This window comes from Hemiscyllium ocellatum, chromosome 28 (assembly GCF_020745735.1).
Source record: "Hemiscyllium ocellatum isolate sHemOce1 chromosome 28, sHemOce1.pat.X.cur, whole genome shotgun sequence".
In the NCBI taxonomy this organism is placed as follows: domain Eukaryota; kingdom Metazoa; phylum Chordata; class Chondrichthyes; order Orectolobiformes; family Hemiscylliidae; genus Hemiscyllium; species Hemiscyllium ocellatum.
The window spans coordinates 32,217,516-32,239,059 of NC_083428.1; the positions used below are offsets into that span (position 1 = coordinate 32,217,516).

Here is a 21,544-nt window from a genome sequence, read left to right on the forward strand (position 1 = left end):
TCTGACATACGTCATCAACAGAAAGTGTTAGCAAAAGCTTTGACCTCTATTATAGCAGCATTACACATCGATAGGTTTCCTATTCTGCCAACTCTACATATTCCTGGTCATTGCTAAATGAGAGCTCACTAAAATCCTTAATAATATAGTCTTCAACACAACTCAGAACCACATGTGCGCACAGCAGATTCTATATTAAACCTATAAACTCAACTGTATTACTCAAAAACAGACATAATATGTCCTAATTGTATGCTCTATGATTTTATGAACAAGTTAAATGAACTAATAATAATGCTATAACTGCAAGGTGAAACTGGAACCACCAAACAGCAGTGTATTGAAAATGAGCTCCTTCAATAGCACAGGGAGTTGAAAGGGCCAACCTGCATCCTGTGCTGGGTTGTAGATTGTAAAAACAATGACTGCAGATGCTGGAAACCAGATTTTGGATTAGTGGTGCTGGAAGAGCACAGCACGACACTTGAAGAATAGTGCCAAGATTAGAGTGGTTGTGGAAAAGCACAGTGGATCAGGCAGCATCCAAACAGCAGGAAAATCAACGTTTTGGGCAGGAGCCCTTCATCAGGAAGGGTGTTTGGGGTAAACATTGGGAAACCTGGAGTTGAGTATTTTCGTGGAGTGAAGAAGGGAGGACAATGGAATGGGAATGATCACTGTCGGAGGATGTGGTTAGGTGGATGCTCATACTAAACAAAGAATTGACAGTCATAGCCTGGGAAATTTAAACTAAACAGAATATGGTATCCACTGTCTTAAAAATGAGACTTGGATGATTTCCCCGACAATCCTACTCTATAAGAGGACAGGTGGATTTCAGACATACTCTTTATTTCTGAAGAAGTAAGGATTAGAATTGCTGGTGGAAACTGTGAGCTCAGTCTGAATGCAAAAAACTCAAATTGCCCCTCCTCGGAAGACATGGGCACTGTCTGTACTGTTTATCATAAATTACAGAGCATGCCAGATTGCTTACGACCAATTAACTATTCCTGAATTGAAGTTGGAAACACAAAATCTAATTTCCACACAAATGAGGGCACATTTTGTTGATGTTATAGAGTCATAGAGATGTACAGCATGGAAACAGACCCTTCGGTCCAACCCGTCCATGTCGACCCAGCCCACCTGCCAGCACCCGGCCCATATCCCTCCAAACCCTTCCTATTCATATACCCAACCAAATGCCTTTTAAATGTATGCTGTTTGAAGAAGAAAATTGTCAAGAAAAATAAAAAATAAATTTTCTTCCTGAATCTTACACATTTGTTGAAGGAAATATTTTCCAAAAACCACCTTTAGAGAGCTCACCTTAAAGAATGATTTTTCAGCCCAGATTTTAAATATTTACAACAATCTGTGCTTTTACAAGAAGCTTCCGTGCACCAAACATGTGGGTCACTTCAGGATGATGGTAGTTGAGGGGTATTGATTGTGGTATTGGAAAGAATGGCCCTGAATGATAGTAAGAGGAGAATTCAGGCAACTGACCAAAGGCATAGTCAAACGCAAGGTAAGAAAGAAAATAAAGGGGAGAAAAGGAATTGTCAATGGCAAACATTTGCAGTGAATGGGGCTAAAATGGAAGGCTTTGCAACCACTGATGAAATGGGGATGAAACATATGATCAGCCAAGATTGGCAGAGTGCACTTTCAACCTGGAACAAGGGGCTAATGTGAGGCTAGCATGCTATTGTGGAGGAATTTATTCCAGGATAAAAAATACATTGGAATTGATGGTGTCAGGAGCAACATAAGTGAGGCAAAGTAAGAGGTAGGATTGCAGTTCATGCAGTACTGTCTAAATGTGAACATTGGAGATCATCATGCCCACAAGTACAGGAGTTGGGAGGTCATGTTGCGGCTGTACAGGACATTGGTTAGGCCACTGTTGGAATATTGCGTACAATTCTGGTCTCCTTCCTATCGGAAAGATGTTGTGAAACTTGAAAGGGTTCAGAAAGGATTTACAGGGATATTGCCAGGGTTGGAGGATTTGAGCTACAGGGAGAGGCTGAACAGGCTGGGGCTGTTATCCCTGGAGCGTCGGAACCTGAGGGGTGACATTATAGAGGTTTAAAAAATTATGAGGGGCATGGAGAGGGTAAATAGGCAAAGTCTTTTCCCGGGGTCAGGGAGTCCAGAACTAGAGGGGCATAAGTTTAGGGTGAGAGGGGAAAGATATAAAAGAGACCTATGGGGCAACTTTTTCATACAGAGGGTGGTATGTGTATGGAATGAGCTGCCAGAGGAAGTGGTGGAGGCTGGTACAATTGCAACATTTAAGAGGATGGGTATATGAATAGGAAGGGTTTGGAGGGATATGGGCCGGATGCTGGCAGGTGGGACTAGATTGAGTTGAGATATCTGGTTGGATTGGACGGGTTGGACCAAAGGGTTTGTTTCCATGCTGTACGTCTGTATGATTCTATGACCAAAACATGTTGCCAGTTGACCATAACTTATGGAAACTTCCAATCTGCAGGGTGAAGAACAGAACTCAGATGACAACTTTCTGTCACACCTCCCATTTTGTAGGAATTGTAATTAATAAAACACACAAAGGAGCAGTAGATCCTCTGCCTCCACAAAGGAGGAGGCTATCGCAACACATTATACCTGAAGTGATGTTGCTGTCACCATTTACCTCACACCATAAAACAATAGTCAGGGCCAAAAATACAGAAACTACCTCATTATTAGAATTACTCATCCCAGGAACCCTTGCACATAACAAAAAATCCTAGTTTTTGGAAAAATTTTAATGATAAATTTCGGTCTGCTTCACTTTAATCTGTTATTAACCTGCAAATTTCTCTGTACAGAAGACCAAACTCAAGGATCAGCTGAGCCTGCTTTTACCTCAATCGCTTTGAAATCCATTTCTAGAAATCCTGCTTTCACTTGAAAAGAGAACCAACCACACTGCTACACATCCAATCATTGAATGTCAAGATGATACAAGATTAGCCCAAGGAAAAGTACCTTTACTCAACACAGACTTTCTGGACTCAGTCAAAAATAATGTTAGTTAACATTCATAACCTGAAGCTTTAAATTATTCCTAATTGTAACCGCTTTCCATTCCTTTTATTCTTCCTTGTACAGTTGCACATGTTTCTTGAGATAATCAATGTTCATGTCTCAACACATTAATAAGCTATGCCTTTTTTTAACCTTAAAGAGAGTCTGTTGTGAGTCATTTAAAATTTTGACTTCGCAAACAGGGGATTTGTTGGAGAGAAACACCCAGTCTATTTTGAAAGGGAAAAGGAAAACAAGAAAAAAATCTAAAATCACCTCTGCTTAAAAATATTCAAGGAGAAAAATAATAAAGTGTTAATTCACTTCTTTTTGTCAGTAAGAGACGTCCTAAACCGGGGTAAAAGCAAAATACTGTGGATGCAGGAAATTTTAAACAAACACAGAGAATGCTTAAGAAACTCAGCAGGTCTGGCAGTAACTTTGGAAAGAGAAACAGGGTTATCTTTTTGATTCCAGTATGATTTTTGTTCAGTCCTACACCTAGGTTTAGAATATTTTAGGTGATGTTTTCATTGGTACTGCCATGAGATAAAGGCGGATTGAAGTTGTAACAGAGCAGCTGTGGACTTTGGCCTCTCCATTATGCTCAACAGTGCCCCTTTGAGTGCCTGGGTGGATAAGGGTTAAAAATGGAATGAGTTCAAGTGGGGGGTTGATGTGCCAGTGATAACAGAGTACAAATAGGAGGCTGTTCCAGTGTCAGGCAGTGCAGCTGGTCTGTTCATTTTATGTAAGTTCACGGTTATTAAGCACATGACACTGCACAGTCACTTGAAGCAGATGGTGTTGTACATTGTGTGTTCAGTTCTGTTGCCATGGATGAAGTAAGTACATGTAAATTCTGTTAATTATCTTGATTATGTATGTAATTTTAAATGCCACTGACCTTTTAGTATCTATTTCAGATTACTTTGATTTTGTTTGTGATTTTTTTTTTTCTTTGGTCATGTGGCTAAGATGAGAAATACACAAGAATTTTAAAATTTACACCTTTTTTTTCCATGATCTTTAAATTGAGTAAGGCCAATGCTGGGGAATGAAATGACCCAAACAAGTTCCCAATTTCTCATCAAATATGCCAGGCCAGGTTTAGCATTGATAAGATGTAGAGTACAACAGTGGGCTGCATCTCCATCTCAGGGAGATGCCTTTACTGTGCCCATGTGCCAAATTTCCATGCTATCCACTTTGCATTCTGTGGCCTCTATGAAACTATTGAACTGAGGCAATTTTCTGCTCTGAATCAATGCTCATCATTGAGAAAATTGAGATTTCTCTAAATCGCTTCCCTAGAAATCATTTCACTCTAATCTGGACTGTTCTGAACCCATAAGGGAATGACTAGTATATAACCCAGTCCATCAAACTGTTAAACTTGCTGTCTTTGCTAGATATTGGGTCCATTGCTGCATCTAATATCTAGAACCTTGGAAGACAGCATTTTGTTTATGCATGATGCTAATTTTCCTGGGTCCTCCTCCCTGGGGGTGAGAGAAACAAGCTAGAGCATTTAAATCACATGCAAATGGAAAGGAGGTGTTATAACACTACTTGTCGCATTTTGCAGGGGATCCACCTGAACACTACCAATATAAATCAAGTGGGAGAATCTGTGGGGCCTTTATATCATATTGGAGTAATATTTCATTTTTCTCAGAATGTGACCATGTTGCTGAAACTATATTTATTGCTCTTTCTAATTGCTCAAAGAGGGGAACCTTGAGGTGAAGGTTTAACTCTGATATTGCTGTTCTTGTCCTTCCTGATGGTAGTGCTCAAATCTGGGAAGCTTTTGTTAACTAAGTCCAATGAAGTGCTGCATTACATCATTAGATGGTAGCCCTCCGATATATGGGTATTTAATCAGGAATTTAAATTAGGCAGCCATTTTCCAATTGAAAAATGTTAAGCCAAACGGAGTATTCCTTAACCAATCTTGCCCCATCAAGATTGGACCCAAGCTTTTTACTACAATCAGTGGCCCGATTATAATTGAACCAGCTGCTTTTCATAAGAGACCAGATCCACAGTTTTACTTGTTAATCTGTAAAGGCTCCCCCATTTGGATTTTCACCCAAGCTAAGGCCTTGCTCATACTTAAAGTTTAGAATCTTTCCTACTATCAAAAGGAGGTGAATTTAAAAAAACTATTTTAATCTTTGTCTATCTGTAAACAGAGATGTATTTTTGGAACTTTTTTTGTTGTTTTCCTATTCCTTTCAAAATAGTATGAGAACTTCTTTTCCCCGCCCCCCCCCCCCCCATCCCCTATTTGTGAAGTTCATCCTCTGATGGTTCTGGCCTTAGAACAGCAGTGATAGAAATTTGTTTTGAAACAATAGTAGTGCACTCCAAAATGATGTCAAGTTTTGTTTGTGTTGCTGCTATAATCCAGGCAAATAATGAGTCTTCACATATTGGACTTCTTTTACCAAGACCCTGTCAGCCCTAGCTTGTAAAATGATAAGTGAATAGTTGAGTCTTCCCAATTTTTGGACATCAGTTCCTTGATGATAGGGAAAATAAAAACTTAGCAGGGACAAGTCCGTTTGTTTTTAATGATTAGGTTGATGTCTATCAGTTTTTTTTTAGATTAGATTACTTGGTGTGGAAACAGGCCCTTCGGCCCAACAAGTCCACACCGAAGCACAACCCACCCATACCCCTATATTTACCCCTTTCCTAACACTACAGGCAATTTAGCATGGCCAATTCACCTAACCTGCACATCTTTGGAGTGTGGGAGGAAACCGGAGCACCCGGAGGAAACCCACGCAGACACAGGGAGAACATGCAAACTCCACACAGTCAGTCGCCTGAGGTGGGAATTGAACCTGGGTCTCTGGCACTGAGGCAGCAGTGCTAATCACTGTGCCACCGTGTCTGACATGATCTTACTCTTGGGTCGTGTTTTGAACTGATTGTTTATGACTGAGGGGCTTGCTAGACCACTTCAGAGGGAATAACAGCCAATCATTTAGCTTGGGATTTGAGGCCAGAATTTTACAAGCATCTGGGAGTGCTTGGTTCAAGCCCACAATTTTTAAAGTTTGTAAAATTCAGTTACACAATTTGTCATGAGATTTAATTCATGACCTCTTGTCATCAGTCCTGTACTATAGCCATGATTTACCCACAAGCTAGCAGGCTGGATGAGGTACTGATTGGCACACAGCCAGTGGACCTCATAGAATATGAGTTCCCTGATAGGGGCTGTTAACCTGGTCCAATCAAGGTCCCCTGGCTGATTAGATATAAACAGGAGTATCAGAGGTTCTGCTCACTGAGAGCTGGCTCTGAGGAAGCTCTGTCAAGGGCATTCTACATGTAAATAAAGGATGACTTGGTGGTGGGATACTGGCCTCTGAGGTTATTTCAATGGCGATGAGAGAATAGTATGCTGCTGAAGAAACTTGCTCACAACAGTTGTCTTTCAGTTGGGGTAAGCATTTCTGGTATATTCCACTATTTGGAAAGCTTGGCTTGTCCAAACTTGCTACTGAAGACTGGGCCTAGTATGTGGAAAAATGCTTTTTTTTTTGGACAAGTCACATTGGGCCAGATGAGAAGCAACAAGTAATTCTCCAGACAGCTTGTGAACCTGCAGCTTTTTCAGTTATTAGGAGCCGAACTTTCGCCGAGGCACCAGAAACTAAAACCTTTCAAGAGTTGACAGATTTAGTTAATGAATATTGTGACCCCAAATCTCCTCTAATTCTGAGAGGCTATCTGTTTTACTTGGCAGTTCAAGAATCAGCGCAATACATATTGGGATTTTTTGACTGGCAGAAGCATGTGACTTTTTGGTTTAACCCTTAACGAAATGCTGAGATTGTTTGATATGTGGGATTAAAGATGTACCTGATAGCTCAAACCCACTGGACTTCAAACTGGCACTACAACTGGTTTCTTTACTGGAAAATGTAGCAAGTGGAGCATATGAGTTGCAGGGTATTCTGTTGGAAGTGGATACCTCTGCCAGTCTGGAGGCTGGGGGACACCACTTGAATAAGGGCAATTGCATAGCACCACTCGGGACATATCCTGAACAGAAGGGACTCCAGTTCAGCCACAGCAAAACCTCAAAACAATGCTAAGCCTTGGCCAAACTGTTAACGTTTTCTTCAGGATTCAGGCAGCAAACCATTGTAGTTGCTGCTGGTATGCGGACTTTGACAGCAAACTGTCTCACTAGACCTAAAGTGGAGTGAGAGGACTCATAGGCCCGTATCCTGGAAAGTCCACCTTCATCTGGTTTGGATCAGTTAAATTGCTTAGTAACATCCAAATCGGAACCAATCAAACGTCTGGTGAAATGGTCACTCAGTTTTAATGGGGGTTGATACCAGCGCAGCCACTTCAGTGATCACTGAACCAGACTTCAACAAAATTCAACCCCTAAGTTTGCACAAGACCTCGGTCAGACGGAGAACCTATCATGGGGAACCTTTCCAGATTAAGGGTACAACTTTGGTTTCAGTCTTGAATAAGAAGCAATTTTGTTCAATTATCACTGATTGTAGTAAAAGGCTCAGTCCCAAAGTAGATCATCAAAATTGTTTGAGAAAGATTCACATTGATTGGCTCAACATTTTTCAATTAGAAAATGACTGCCTGATTAGAGTCTAAATTAAATAACCCGGATGTCTTTCAGGAAAGTCTAGGGACTATCAAAGGAGCCAAGGCCATCTTGCATATTGTCCAGGAAGCAATTCTGCAAGGCCCACTCATTACAAAGTAGAAGCAAAAATCAGGGAGCTGGAAAGAGAAGGAATCATCAAACCAGTCCAGTTTGCAGAATGGGGCAGCACTGGTCGTACAGGTTGTGAATCTTGATAGGTTAACTTACCTTTTGTGGGGACTTAAAGAATAGTAAACTGCTTTTTTGCAGCTGGATAAATAAGCAATCTGTTGCTTAGAGGATTTATACACAAAGCTAGCGGGGACTGTCCTACACGAAGCTGGACATGAGCCATGAGCACTTGCAATTGCAGTGAGATGAGGATTCCTGGAAGTATGCTATAATGAACACAAGGGTTTGTACCAATTTACAAGACTGCCATTTGGGGTATCAGCCTCTGCAATTTTACAGCAGAGAGTTGAGACTATTTTAAAAGATCTACCCTGGCTGCTAGTTATCTAGATAATGTGCTAATAACAAGGAAGACCTATAAGGAACATTCTGAGAACTTGGACATATCTGTAAATATTTCTCCCAGGCAGGCATATGCCTTAGAAGGGGAAAATGTGTGTTCCAGGCACCCAAGTGGCTCACTTGGGCTAAAGACTAGATTATGCCTGTTGGAAGATAAAGTGAAGATGATCAAAGCTGCCCAGCTCCCACATCTGTACCAGAGTTCAGTTCTTTCATGAAGCTGGTGAATCAATAGGGAAAGTAGAAACCTAACCTGGCTTCCATCCTTGAACCTTCGCATCAACTCTTAAACGGTCAGCCTTGGAAATAATCAAGTAGCCAAGCCATTGCTTGAAGGCATACTATGGTTCTAAGTAAGATCTGGTATTGACACGTGATGCCTTCCTGTATGGTATCAATGCAGTATCAGCTTATAGATGTTCCAGTGGAGAGGAATGCTCAATAGCCTATGCATCCAGAACTAATGCAGAACATAAATAATACTCAGATAGAGAAGGAAGGTTTGAAGGCCATATTTGGAATAAATACCTTTTAACAAAGTAGACCTAGTGGTGGTCTTTGTTAAAGAGGACAAGGCAGTGTCACCCATAGCTTCAGGTGAAATTCAGTGGTAGACTCTAAATACTAAGTCAGCAAATTTATAAGCTGAAACACCAACCAGGAGGCTAAGTAGCATATGTAGATGCATTGAGCCACCTCCCACTGGCAGTACACCACCAGTGAAACAACAGGCACTGGAAGAGTCATTCTTGAAAGTTTCAGCACATGCTTCCAGTCACAGCTGATAATCTCAGTCTTTTTAGGAAGATCCCATCCTGGAGAAACTGACCCATCTGGTAGTGATGGGGGAAACCAAAGGGCCATCACAACCAGAAAGACCAGATCACAGTGGAAGACAGCATATTGTAATGTGGAGCATAACTTATTATCTAGTGCAAAGGTTGCCACCAGATACTGGCTGAATGCCATCCGAATTGTCAGGGCTCTTCCAAAATTATGTCTGGTGGCCAGGATTGGATGCAAACATAATTTTTGTCCTTATTGGCATTACGGATCCCACCAACACTTATCAGTAGCTCCCCACATTCAAGGAAATGGCTGGGTAAACCCTGGACTTCGTTACATGTTGACTGAGCCCATGGAAGGACTTGCACAATGTTCTCATTGTGGATGCCCATTGAAAGTGGTTGGATGTGCATAGAGTTCATTCATCAAACACAGGAATGATAGAAAAACTGTGCACATCTTTTACAATACACTGACTCTTGGAAGTGTTGGCCATCATTTACCAGCAAGGAATTTGAGTATTTCCTAAAGTTGAATAGTAATCAACACATAATGACCGCTCCATACCATCTATCATCTGACGTTCTAGCCAAAATGGCAGTCCAAACTTTGAAGGCAAGTTTAAATAAACATCCTACAGCTTCACTAAATACTAAATTGTCCCAGTTCCTATTTAATTATTGGATTACCACTCATGCAGCTACAGGGCTAGCTCCAGCAGAGTTATTAATGGGGAGAAATCTTTGCATCAGGTTGAATCTGATCTTCCTGGACCTGAGGAAGGGTGAAATGGCATTAGGAATGCCAGCACTGGGCACAAGACTCTGCTAAATGAGAAAGACAGTTTACTTCCAGGGACAAGTTGATATTGGAACCACAGGAATGGGTCTGCGTGGGTAAGAGGCATAGTCAACATGAGGTCAGATCCAGTGATATAGAGTTCAGGTAGGTGAAATGGTCCTGAACAAATGTGTGTACTATAAGCTGTAAACTTGCGACCAGTGCATGAACAAAACATGCCCAGTTCCTTTTAATAGCTTTTCAAACTGTTCCAGAACCCATGAGTTCTTCCTTTCTGTCAAGCATTGAATGTACTTCAGATTTTGAGATGGACACAGCAGATGTCACTGTCTTAAGGCCTTTACTACCTGAAGAAGAGAATGAATCTCTTCTGAGGCATTCCAGGAGCAAGAGGTGAACTACAGTGCTTTAGATACCACCCATATCAGAGGCAGAGTTGGAGAAAGCAGACCCAGTGCTAAAATGCCCCAATGGAGCTACAAAAAAAGAACCAGCATCTGTCCTTGGATTTATAGGGGAAGGGATGTAGAGATTGTAATGAGATCAGCCAGGTGGGCCTCTTAGAATGAGTTCACTCGTTAAAGGTGTTAACCTGGTCCAATCAAAGAGCTCTGGTTGATGGATATAAATAGGAGCATCAGAGGTTCTGTTCACTCTGAGAACTGGCCCTGAGGAAGATGGATCAATGTCAAGGACTTTCTACGTGTAAATAAATAATGACTTGGTGATGTGATAGTGGCCTCTGTGGAGTTATTTCAGGTGACTCTCAGACTGACTTCTGCTCCAGCAGACAATGTATTTTGCAACTTATGATAAAATGAGACATTTTTATAAAACTAGCAGCTTTAATTAATCTGACGCATTGGATGATCAATTATAAACCAGCGTTTGTTTGAAAGTGGGACGGTCGCCAACTTCTTGTCAACTCTAGGCAAGTCTTTCAAAAATTTGATGCTGATGGAGAGCAACACAGTGTGAAGGCAACTTAGCTGCAGTTTCCAACTGCAGTCATCAGCCCACAACCCAGCCCCAATGTGTATTGCTATAGGCCTGCTGGCAACACCCAACCTCCTAACCTCGATTTGATGTGAACTCTGATTCCAATCAGCCACTGACCAGCAAGCGCACATGTTTAGCAGCTTCCAGTAAACTGCTGGGTTCAGCTGAGAAGAACACCCTGCACTTCTTCGAAGAATAGCAACAACAGCCTGCATTTGTATAGCACCTTTTAGCATAAATTTCTCAACACACTGATAGGAGTTTAACCAGCTTAATCAAATAACTGAGTCTGCACCAACTAAAACACTACTCTAAATCTACATGAGTTCCATCTCCCAGAACTTAACCCAAAGCCTTGAATGTTGTGGCATTTCAAGTGTTTATCCAAGTACTTTTTAGAGGTTTCTCTATTCAACTACTCTCCTGGGCACTGCATTCCAGATTTTCACCAACCTCTGGATGAAAAATGCTTTCCTCAAGTCCCCTCTAAACCTCTGCCTTTCATTATAAAAGTGTGCCCCCTTATTCTTGAACTTCAACTAAAGGGAATAGCTTCTTTGTTTCCAACCTGTCTATGCCCCTCATAATTTATACACCTTAATCAGGTGCCCTGTCAGCTATCTCTGTTCTAAAACAACCTGAGCTTATCCAGCTTCTCTTCATTGCTGAACTGGTCCATCCCAGGCAACATCCTGGTGAATCTCTTTTGCACCCGTCCAGTGTGATCACATCTTTCTTATAGTGACAACCAGAATAGTACACTGTACTCCAGCTGCAGCCTAACTAAAGTCCTGAACAGCTCCAACCTTCCTGCCCTTGAACTCTGTGCCACGACTGATAAAGACAGTTGTCCCATCTCTTAACTATTCCATTGACTTGTTCTGCTGCCTTCAGGGATTTGAGGACAAACACTCCAAATTTCCTCTGCTCCTCTATGCGTCCTTCCCTTTATTGAGTACTCCCTTGTCTTCTAATGTCTTCCACAGTGCATCAGCTCACACCTACCAGTGGATAAATCCAGCTATCACTGATCTGCCTAGGTCCTTCTTCCTCACTGTCAACTGCCTGGCCAATCTTTTGATTAGATTAGATTACTTAGATTAGATTACTTACAGTGTGGAAACAGGCCCTTCGGCCCAACAAGTCCACACCGACCCGCCGAAGCGCAACCCACCCATACCCCTACATTTACCCCTTACCCCTTACCACTATGGGCAATTTAGAATGGCCAATTCACCTGACCCGCACATCGTTGGACTATGGGAGGAAACCGGAGCACCCGGAGGAAACCCACGCAGACACGGGGAGAACGTGCAAACTCCACACAGTCAGTCGCCTGAGTCGGGAATTGAACCCAGGTCTCCAGGCGCTGTGAGACAGCAGTCATCCTTCCTATGAACTTATTTATCATCCACCAAAATTTTCTCTAATATTATTTACACATATCATGATCCCTGTGGTAATCCACTGCTCACCAGCCTGTAGTCACACAAACCAGCTGGATCTCAAACAACGACATGACTGAATACAGTAAAGAGATTGAGTGCTTAGCAGCACGGTGTTAAGACAACAATCTCTCCATCAACATCAGCAAAATGAAGGAGGTGGTCATTGACTTCAGGAAATGGAATGGCAGGCATGCCCCTGTCTGTATCGATGGTGCTGAGGTGGAGATGGTTGAGGGTGTCACGTTCTTTGGAGTGATGGCTAATCTATCCTGGTCCACCCACATTAACTCAATAGTCAAGGAAGCACAACAATGTCTTTACTTCCTCAGGAGGCCAAGGAAATTCAGCATAGGATGCTTTCTATGGTGCATCTATCTGGATGCATCCAAGTGTGGTTTAGCAACTGCTCTTCACAAGGCAGCAAGAAACCACAGACAGTCACGAATGCAGCACAGTCCATTATGCAAACCAGCCTTCCATTCACTGACTCCATCTGTTCTTTCTGTTGCCTTGGGAAAACAACCAGTATTATCAAAGACCCCTCCCACACTGGTTATATTCTCTTTCACCCTCTTCTGTTGAGCTAAAATATAAGCATTAGCATATATGTATGAATAGATTTAAGAACAGCTTCTTATTAGACTAATGAATGGGCCTCTCAAATTTTAACATTACTCTTGATCTCCTTCTCTGTGCACCTTCTCTGCAGGCATACCTTTTTTAATTTGTTCCATTCTATTACTCTATTGCACTTTTGTATTGTATGATCTGCCGGTACTACGCACAAAACAAATCTTTTCGTTGTACCTACGTTCATGTGACAACAATAAATCAGATCAAATCAAATCATCTAAGGGACAATGTTTTACGCAGAGGATGGTGTGTGTATGGAATGGGCTGCCAGGGGATGTGGTGGACGCTGGTACAATTGCAATATTTAAAAGTCATTTGGATGGTAAAATGAGTAGGAAGGGTTTGGAGGGATATGGGCCAGGTGCTGGCAGGTGGAACTAGAGTGGGTTGGGATATCTGGTCAGCATGGACGAGTTGGACCGAAGGGTCTATTTCCATGCTGTAGATCTCTATGACTCTATAAATCAAACACCCTTCTCCACCACATTCTGTCTCCTACCACAAAGTCAACTTTGGATTGAACTTTCCAAGTTACCTTGGATGCCATGTGTTTTTACCTTCTTTACAGTCTCCCACTTGGGACCTTATCAAAAGCTTTGCTAAAATTCATATAAACTACATCAACTGCACTACACTGACCCATACACTTGGTCACCTCCTTGAAAAATTCAATTAAGTTTGTAAGACATGACCTCCATCTGACAAAGTTATGTTGACAGTCCCTGATCAAACTTTGCTCGTAGAATCCTTAGTGTGGAAGTAGGCCATTCAGCCCACAAATCCACACTGATCCTTCAAACAGCACTCCACCCAGATCTGTTCCCTCTTATCCTATCCCTGTAACCTGCCATTTCCCATGGCTAATCCAAATAGTCTCTACAAACTTGGACACTATGGGCAATTTGGCATGGCCAATCCACATCACCAGCAAATCTTTGGACAGGGGGAGGAAACCCATGCAGATATGAGGAGAATGTGCAAACTCCGCACAGTCGCTGGAAGGTGGAAGTGAACCTGGTTCCTTGGCACTGTGTGACAGCAATGCTAACCACTGAGACACCATGTCTCTCTAAGTGAAGGTCAATTCTTTCCTTCAGAATTTTCTCCAATACTTCTCCCTATCATCGCAAAGGAGGATGGAAGAGAGAGAGAGAGGGATGCAAAGGTAGAGATTTAGGGAGAAAAAGGGAAATGTAAAGGCCTCAGGAGGCAAAGGCAGGGCTGGCATTCATTGAGTAGAAGAAGTTAGGTTTACTTAACATAAAACAGAATGGGTAGAACAGAGCATTCTCAGAAGGCGAGAAGGTTGAAAGAGGTTACAGAAATAGGGACGATGAGGACAGAGATAGGGATGATGAGGTCACAGATGGATTTGAGCACAAGATTGATCAGTTTAAATTTGATTTCTGAATGAGGCAAGATCTAATGTAGGTCAGCAAACATAGGGTGATGGATGAAGGCCTTGGCGCAAAGTGATGATGTGGATGGTAGGGTTTTGAGTTGAGATTTATGGAGAGCAGAAGATGGGAGAATATTGAAACAGATGATCATGGGAAGGAACAAAGCGTGTGTGAGGGTTTCAGTGAAAAGTGGGTACAGATCATTATTGTACAGGTGGAATCAGACTGCCTTGATGATACAGAAACTATGCTCAGTAGCTCCAATCAGCTTCAAATACAATGTTAAGGCTACAAACAGTCTGGATCAGTTTGAGATAGTATGAAAGCCACGAGATCCTGCCCTGAGCAGGCAAATAGAAGCACAGTCAAACATCTCAGCTCAAAGATGGCACTCCCCATCAATGCAGCACCATTCAATCACCAAGATCCATTTCATTGAGTATGATCTTATTTCTCTTTGTACAGATCCAGTCCCCTCTGAGCTTTTTGATGATGCATTGAAACCCTCTCCACTCTTTTCTGTCTATCTTTTGCGTTTATTTCACAAACAAAACCTTCTGTGCTCTGTCAGGCTGGCACGTAAAGTCACTTAAACACAGTCACTAGACAGCAGAGATTTGTGTATCTGTCAAGGTGAGTTAATAGGTTTTATCATTCTGATTTAAGCCTATAGTCCCTGCAGTGTCCAGGTTCAACCAGTAAAATATATTCAGTTACACTTACCGGATCCTGAAATCTGACAGCCATTTTGCAATTATCTTCTCATATTTCCTGATTTGGTTTCTCTCTGTCCTCCTGATTGCGTTTACCAATTTTCGGGCAATTCTTTTGCCACTCCTGTGTTTGAAGAGGGTGGAGATTGTGCTTGAGGTGTAAGCAATAGTTCCTGGTTAAAGAATGCGCAGCAAATTCCACGCTGGTAAGTTACACCTGCACCTTTAACCACAAAGTAGTGAAACCTGCTGAGCTGACAAGCCACAGCCTACCTCTGCCCCCGCCCAGTGATGTCACAGCAACTGCACAACTTCAGGTAAACACAGCTATTATTTTGGGTTTCGAAATTTGAGGCCTACTATACATTCTGCACCAGGGCCCTCAATTTACTCAACATTCCAAAATTACAGACATAAATCCAGAAACATAATCACATTGATGAACTGAGTATCTGGAAAGGATCCCAGCCCAGAGGAACTATAAAGATCATCAAACATTAACCAGTTGGTATGGGGGAAGGTGCCCCTTGCATATCAAGATTGATGTAGACATGCCATAATTCTCCGCACACATAGAGTCAAGTTACTAAACTGGATTATTTCCGTTTGTTTCTACTGGCCTCAGTTCTCAGTGCTGGATTCACCTGTTCAAACTCTAGGATAGCTTCCTGTAACACTGGTCAACAGGTGTATGCATTCATTTAAACACAGGTCTGCTGCTGAAAAGGACTCTTGCCCAGAGTTGGTAGTGTCCATATCTTTGATCAAGGAGGCACAGGTTTGAGTCCCACTTGTTTCAGAGGTGTACAACAACATCTCTGAACAGGTTGATCAGAAACTATATTTCTGTTCCTGAAATTGATGCCTTTACCTCTGGAAATAACTATTCCAATGCATTTCAGTCAACCTCCAGTTTCCATCCAAAACCCTGCAGTGCTCACATTATGCCCAAGCCTCATTCACCCATTAACCTTATTCCTGCAAATGAATGTTGGACTTTGGTTGTCATGTATCAATATAAAATGACTCATTCTTGTTTTCAACTCTTTCCATGATGTAGACCCTCCATAAATCGGCAACTCCCTCCCACAACCAATAGTTATATGGCAACTAGGGGTTGATTTGCTTAGTTGGCTAGATAGCTGATTTGTGACATCAAGTAACACACCATAGGTTTAATTACTACATTGGCTGAGGTTACCATAAAGGCCCTCCTTCTCAACTTCTCCCTTTCCTGAGGTGTAGTTACCACCAGTCAGCTCTCTCTTAAGAGACAGCGGCACTTTGGGACTATAACGACCTCTGTGTGATACAGCCTAAAGGTGGAGAAAGAAGAAGTGAGAAGCAAGAATCTGCATTTATATAAGAACATAGGATGAGAAGTAAACTTTCTTCCTATGAATCTGATCTGCCAGTCAATGAGAACACGGTTGATCCACGTATAACTCCCTATATATCATCTTTGTCCTATATTAGTTTGGATAACAAAAATCTTCCAAATCTCGGATTTAAAATGAACAATGACCTAGTGTTAGCTGTTATTTACAGAAGAACATCTCAAATTTCTACCACTCTTTCTGTGATTCCTAATTTTACTCTGAAAATGTATGGTTCTATTGTGGGTGGCACGGTGGCACAGTGGTTAGCACTGCTGCCTCACAGCGCCTGAGACCCGGGTTCAATTCCCGACTCAAGCGACTGACTGTGTGGAGTTTGCACGTTCTCCCTGTCTCTGCGTGGGTTTCCTCCGGATGCTCCGGTTTCCTCCCACAGTCCAAAGATGTGCAGGTCAGGTGAATTGGCCATGCTAAATTGACCGTAGTGTTAGGTAAGGGGTAAATGTATGGGTGGGTTGTGCTTTGACAGGTTGGTGTGGACTTGTTGGGCCGAAGGGCCTGTTTCCACAATGTAAGTAATCTAATCTAATTTTAAATTACTGTATGTCTCCCAGATCTAGACTTGTAAACTAGTAGAAATAATTTCTCCTTATCTCTTCCCCTTAATGTATGTATCGAGAATTTTGCACAAATCACCCCATAATCTTCTAAATTCCAAGGAATAAAAATCTAGTTTATGCAATTGTAATTTAATCCTTGGAATCCAGGTATCATTTTGGTAAATCTACGCTGCACTCTCTCCAAGGCCATGATATCTTTCCTAAAGTGCAATGCCCAGAGTTAAACATTGGGCTCCTGGAATGGTCTAATACAGCTTTGTAAACTGCAGCATTACTTCTAAATCCTTGAATTATTGTCCTTCAAATATAAAATCCTATATTCCACTAGCCATTTTGGTTATTATCTTTGCCTGGACACTTCAATTGCTTGAATGCCTAAGTCTCTTCGGACCTCTTAATCTTTCACCACTTAAAAAGTGCTCCTTCTGTTCTGTTTTAGGTTCTTTAGTTAACTTTACACTTGTTTTCATTTAAATTAAATTCTTACTTTTTTTGTCACTCACGATGATTTACTAAAATCTAGGTAGACTACAATAACACAGTGAGATCAATCCTTGCACCTTTAGTTCCCGGGTTCATATCCAGTTCATATAATGAGATGAAACTTCAGCTGTCTGCAGTTTGTAGTAAGAAATAAAGTTTAGCTAGTCTCATTTCCCAGTAGATAGCACACAAAATATCCAAATGTTGACATTTATTGATAATCTGGCTCAGAGATGGACAGATAGCTGGACTGACCTGCCTGTCCTGAGCAGGAGCTTTGATGAAACTACACCAGTCATTAGCCGAGAGTCTGTGAAATCTATAGTTTTGATCTGAAACCAAAATTGTGTTATTTGACCCACACTGAAATAACAGTAGAGCTGTCTTTGGGCTATGGTGAGGGAAATATTCACCTGGGCACCCATTCCTGACCTTAATCCAATGACGCCCTGCACTGGTGATCAGATGGTAGTGGGTACATGATAGCCATCCCCCTATCCATGCCGTGGGTATCTGCAGTGCTTGTATATGGAGAATTATCAGTTAGATGACGTACCGGAGGATAACATGACCATAATGAGCAATTTGGTTCAATTTCCAGGGGTCAGGACAGAGTCTGTCATTAGGGGAGACTGTTTTCATTTCCCATCACAAACTATGTCTTCAGTCTACCCAAGGTTTAGTTGAAGGAAATTTTTACTCATTTAAATTTGCCCATTCCTTCCCCTCACCTCCGTCCAAGGCCCCAAAAGGATCCTTCCACATCCGGCAGAGATTTTCCTGCACATCCAAACACCTCATCTACTGTGTCCGATGCTCTCAATGTGGTCTCCTCTACATTGGGGAAATAGGGTGCCGACTAGCAGAATGTTTCGTGGAACATATCTGGGGGACACGCACTAAACAGCCCCACAGCCCTGCGGCTGACCAATTCAATTCCCACCTCAACTCCACCAAGGACATGCAAGTCCTGGGCCTCCTCCACCCCCAAATCCAAGCCACCCAAGCCTGGAGGAAGAATGCTTAATCTTTTGCCTTGGGACCCTCCAACCACATGGCATCAATGTCAACTTCACCAGTTTCCTCATCTCGCCTCCCCCACCTCATCCTAGATCCAACTCTTCAACTCGGCACCGCCCTCTTGAACTGTTCTACCTGCCCATCTTCCTTCCCAGCTATTCGCTCCACCATCCTCTCTGACTTATCACCATCATCCCCATCTGCATCGACCTATCACCTTCCCAACTACCTTCCTCCCTACTCCACCCCCACTCTCCTATTTATCTCTCAGTCCCCTTCGCCTCCACATTACTGTTGAAGAGCTTATGCTGAAATGTCAATTCTCCTGCTCCTCGGATGCTCCTGACCAGCTTTTCCAGCGTCCGCAGTCCTCACTTTGTCCGAGATGTGCTGAATGCCAGGTGTGCAGTTGACAATGTAGGCAATGCAAGTAGCAAGGACTGTAAAATAGAACTGGGTGTTGTCAGTGTATTTGGGGAGCATGACATTGTTTTTTCAGGTGGTGTCATCAAGGGACAGTGTATAAATGAAAAATAACAGGAAGCCAGGATAACCGCAGTTCCTTTTTGTTCCCAATAGGGAAGGCTAAACACATTCTGCTATTCTACTCACCATCTTTCTGTTTCAGTTTTACTATCACTTACATCAGAATCTAAGATCTGAGTCCATCTGGTTCCACCAGCTCCTGCTGTGTAACCTGGCAACAACCTGAAAGGATTTCCTCAAGTTGGGTATGGAACAAACCAATAGGAAAGAAAAGGTGCATTGAGTATGTAAATACAAAGACTGGTTGCATACAAACATACAAACAAATGAATCAGGAGCAGGAGTAGGGCTGCCTGACTAATCAAGTCTGCTCCAGGAAACAGAATTCCAAAGACAAGCAACACACTGAAAAATATTTCTCTTCACCTCCATCTTAAATGGAGTCTCCCATTGATGTGAATATATGCGCAAACAAAATGAACTATAGGAACTTAAGATATTGAAGCAGAATTAGACCATTTGGTTCATTAAGTCTGTTCGATCATGGCTGATATGTTTCTTCACCCCATTCTTCTGCCTTCCCCCAGAACCAGTGAGCCAATCCTCTGTACTTTGCGCCAAACACCATCGGATTTTGTGTTATTTAGCAGCCTCCCGTGTGGCACCTTGTCAAAGACCTGCTAGAAATCTAAATAGATCACATTTACTGGCTCTCCTTCCTCTAACTTACTTGATACCTCCTCCAAAGAATTTTATCAGAATTGTCAGGCATGCCCTCCTCTTGTCGAAGCCATGCTGACTCAGCCCTATTTTACCACGCACTTCCAAGTAGTCTGTAATCTCATCCTTAATAATGGACCATAAAATCTTACCAATGATGGAAGTTGGTAACCAACGTATAGTTACCTATCTTCTGCCTCCCTACCTTCTCAAAAGGGTATTACATTATCCATTAAAGAGTCCTAGAATCATAGAGCACGGAAACAGACCCTTTGATCTAACGCGTTCGCACCGACCAGACTTCCCAATCTGACCTAGTCCCATTTGCTAGCATTTGTCCCATATTCTTTTAAACCCTTTCTATTCATATACCCTTCCAGATACCTTTTAAATGTTATAGTTGCCATCTTCTCTGACAGTTCATTCCATATACATATCACCCTCTTTGTGAAAGAGTCATCCCTCAGATCTTTTTTTAGTGCTTTCTCCTCTCACCTTAAACCTGTGCAACCTAGTTTTGGTCTCCCTCACCCTAGGAAAAAGACCTTGGTTATTCACCTCATCCATGCCCCAATGATTTTATAAACCTCTATAAGGTTACCTCTCAGCCTCTGACATTTCAGGGAAAAAAGCCTTAGCCTATTCAGCCTCTCTCTATAACTCAATGGAATCAAGTATTGGCAGCATCCTTGTAAATCTTTCCTGCACCTTCCCATGTTTTACAACATCCTTCCTATAGAAGAATGACCAGAATTGTATACAGTATTCTCAAAGTGGCCTCACCAATGTGCTTTACAGCTGTAACATGATGTCCCAACTCCTATATTCAATGATGAAGGGCTTAGGCTCGAAACTTCGATTCTCCTGCTCCTTCAATGCTGCCTGACTGGCTGTGCTTTTCCAGCACCACACTCTTCAACTTTTAAATTCAATGTACTGACCAATGAAGGCAAGCAAGCAAAATGCTTTATTCATCACCTTGTATACCTGTGACTCAATTTTCAAAGAACTATGCATCTGCACCCCTAGGTCTCTTTGTTTGGCAACACTCCCCAGGGCCCTACCATTAACAGTACATGTTCTGCCATGGTTTGCCTTACCAAAATGTAGCCCTGCCTGACCCCAGAGATTCCTGACGGCTCCAGGCAACTGACTACTTCCATTCGGTCTGTTACTGTTAGAATAATTTGACTTTCAATGACAGTTGATAAGGAGTAATTATACACTGGTGAACCTGACGTCATTAGTAGGGAAGCTGCTGGAGAAGATATTGAGGGATAGGATATATTTACATTTGGAAGAAAACGGGCTTATAAATGATTGGCAACACGGTTTTGTGCAGGGAAGGCGATGTCTTACCAACTTAATAGAATTCTGAGAGGAAGTTGATTGATGAGGGAAGGGCTGTAAATGTTATATACATGGACTTCAGTAAGATGTTTGATAAGGTTCCCCTTGGTAGGCTGATGGAAAAAGTGAAGTCGCAAGGGGTCCAGGATGTACTAGCTAGATGGATAGAGAACTGGCTATGCAGTAGGAGATAGAGAGTAATAATGAAAGAGAGTTTCTCAAAATGGAGAACTATGACCAGTGGTGTTTCACAGGGATCTTTGATGGCACCACTGTTATTTGTGATGTACATAAATGATCTAGAGGAAGGTATAGGTGGTCTGATTGGAAAGTTTGCAGATGACACTCAGATTGGTGGAGTAGCAGACAGTGAAGGGGACTGTCAGAGAATACAGCAGAGTATCGATAGATTGAAGAGTTGGGCAGGGAAATGGCAGATGGAGTTCAATTTGAGCAAATGCGAGGTGATGCATTTTGGAAGGTCCAATTCAAGAGCGAACTATATGGTAAATGGAAAAGCCCTGAGG

At 42.2% G+C, this 21,544-nt stretch overlaps 1 protein-coding gene across 2 annotated transcripts in view; it reads right to left on the minus strand.

Annotated features, from left to right (window-relative positions):
- Nucleotides 1-21,544, minus strand: part of LOC132828926 (tight junction protein ZO-3-like) — an 88,688-nt gene that overhangs the window by 58,123 nt on the left and 9,021 nt on the right. Inside the window, exon 2 of one of the 2 annotated variants that reach the window (XM_060846129.1) lies at nt 15,012-15,125. The exons of the other annotated variant lie outside the window; for it this stretch is intronic. Coding sequence (XP_060702112.1) covers nt 15,012-15,035 — 24 coding nt within the window. The 5' untranslated portion in view covers nt 15,036-15,125. The remainder of the gene's footprint in view (nt 1-15,011; nt 15,126-21,544) is intronic. 2 annotated transcript variants of the gene reach the window in all.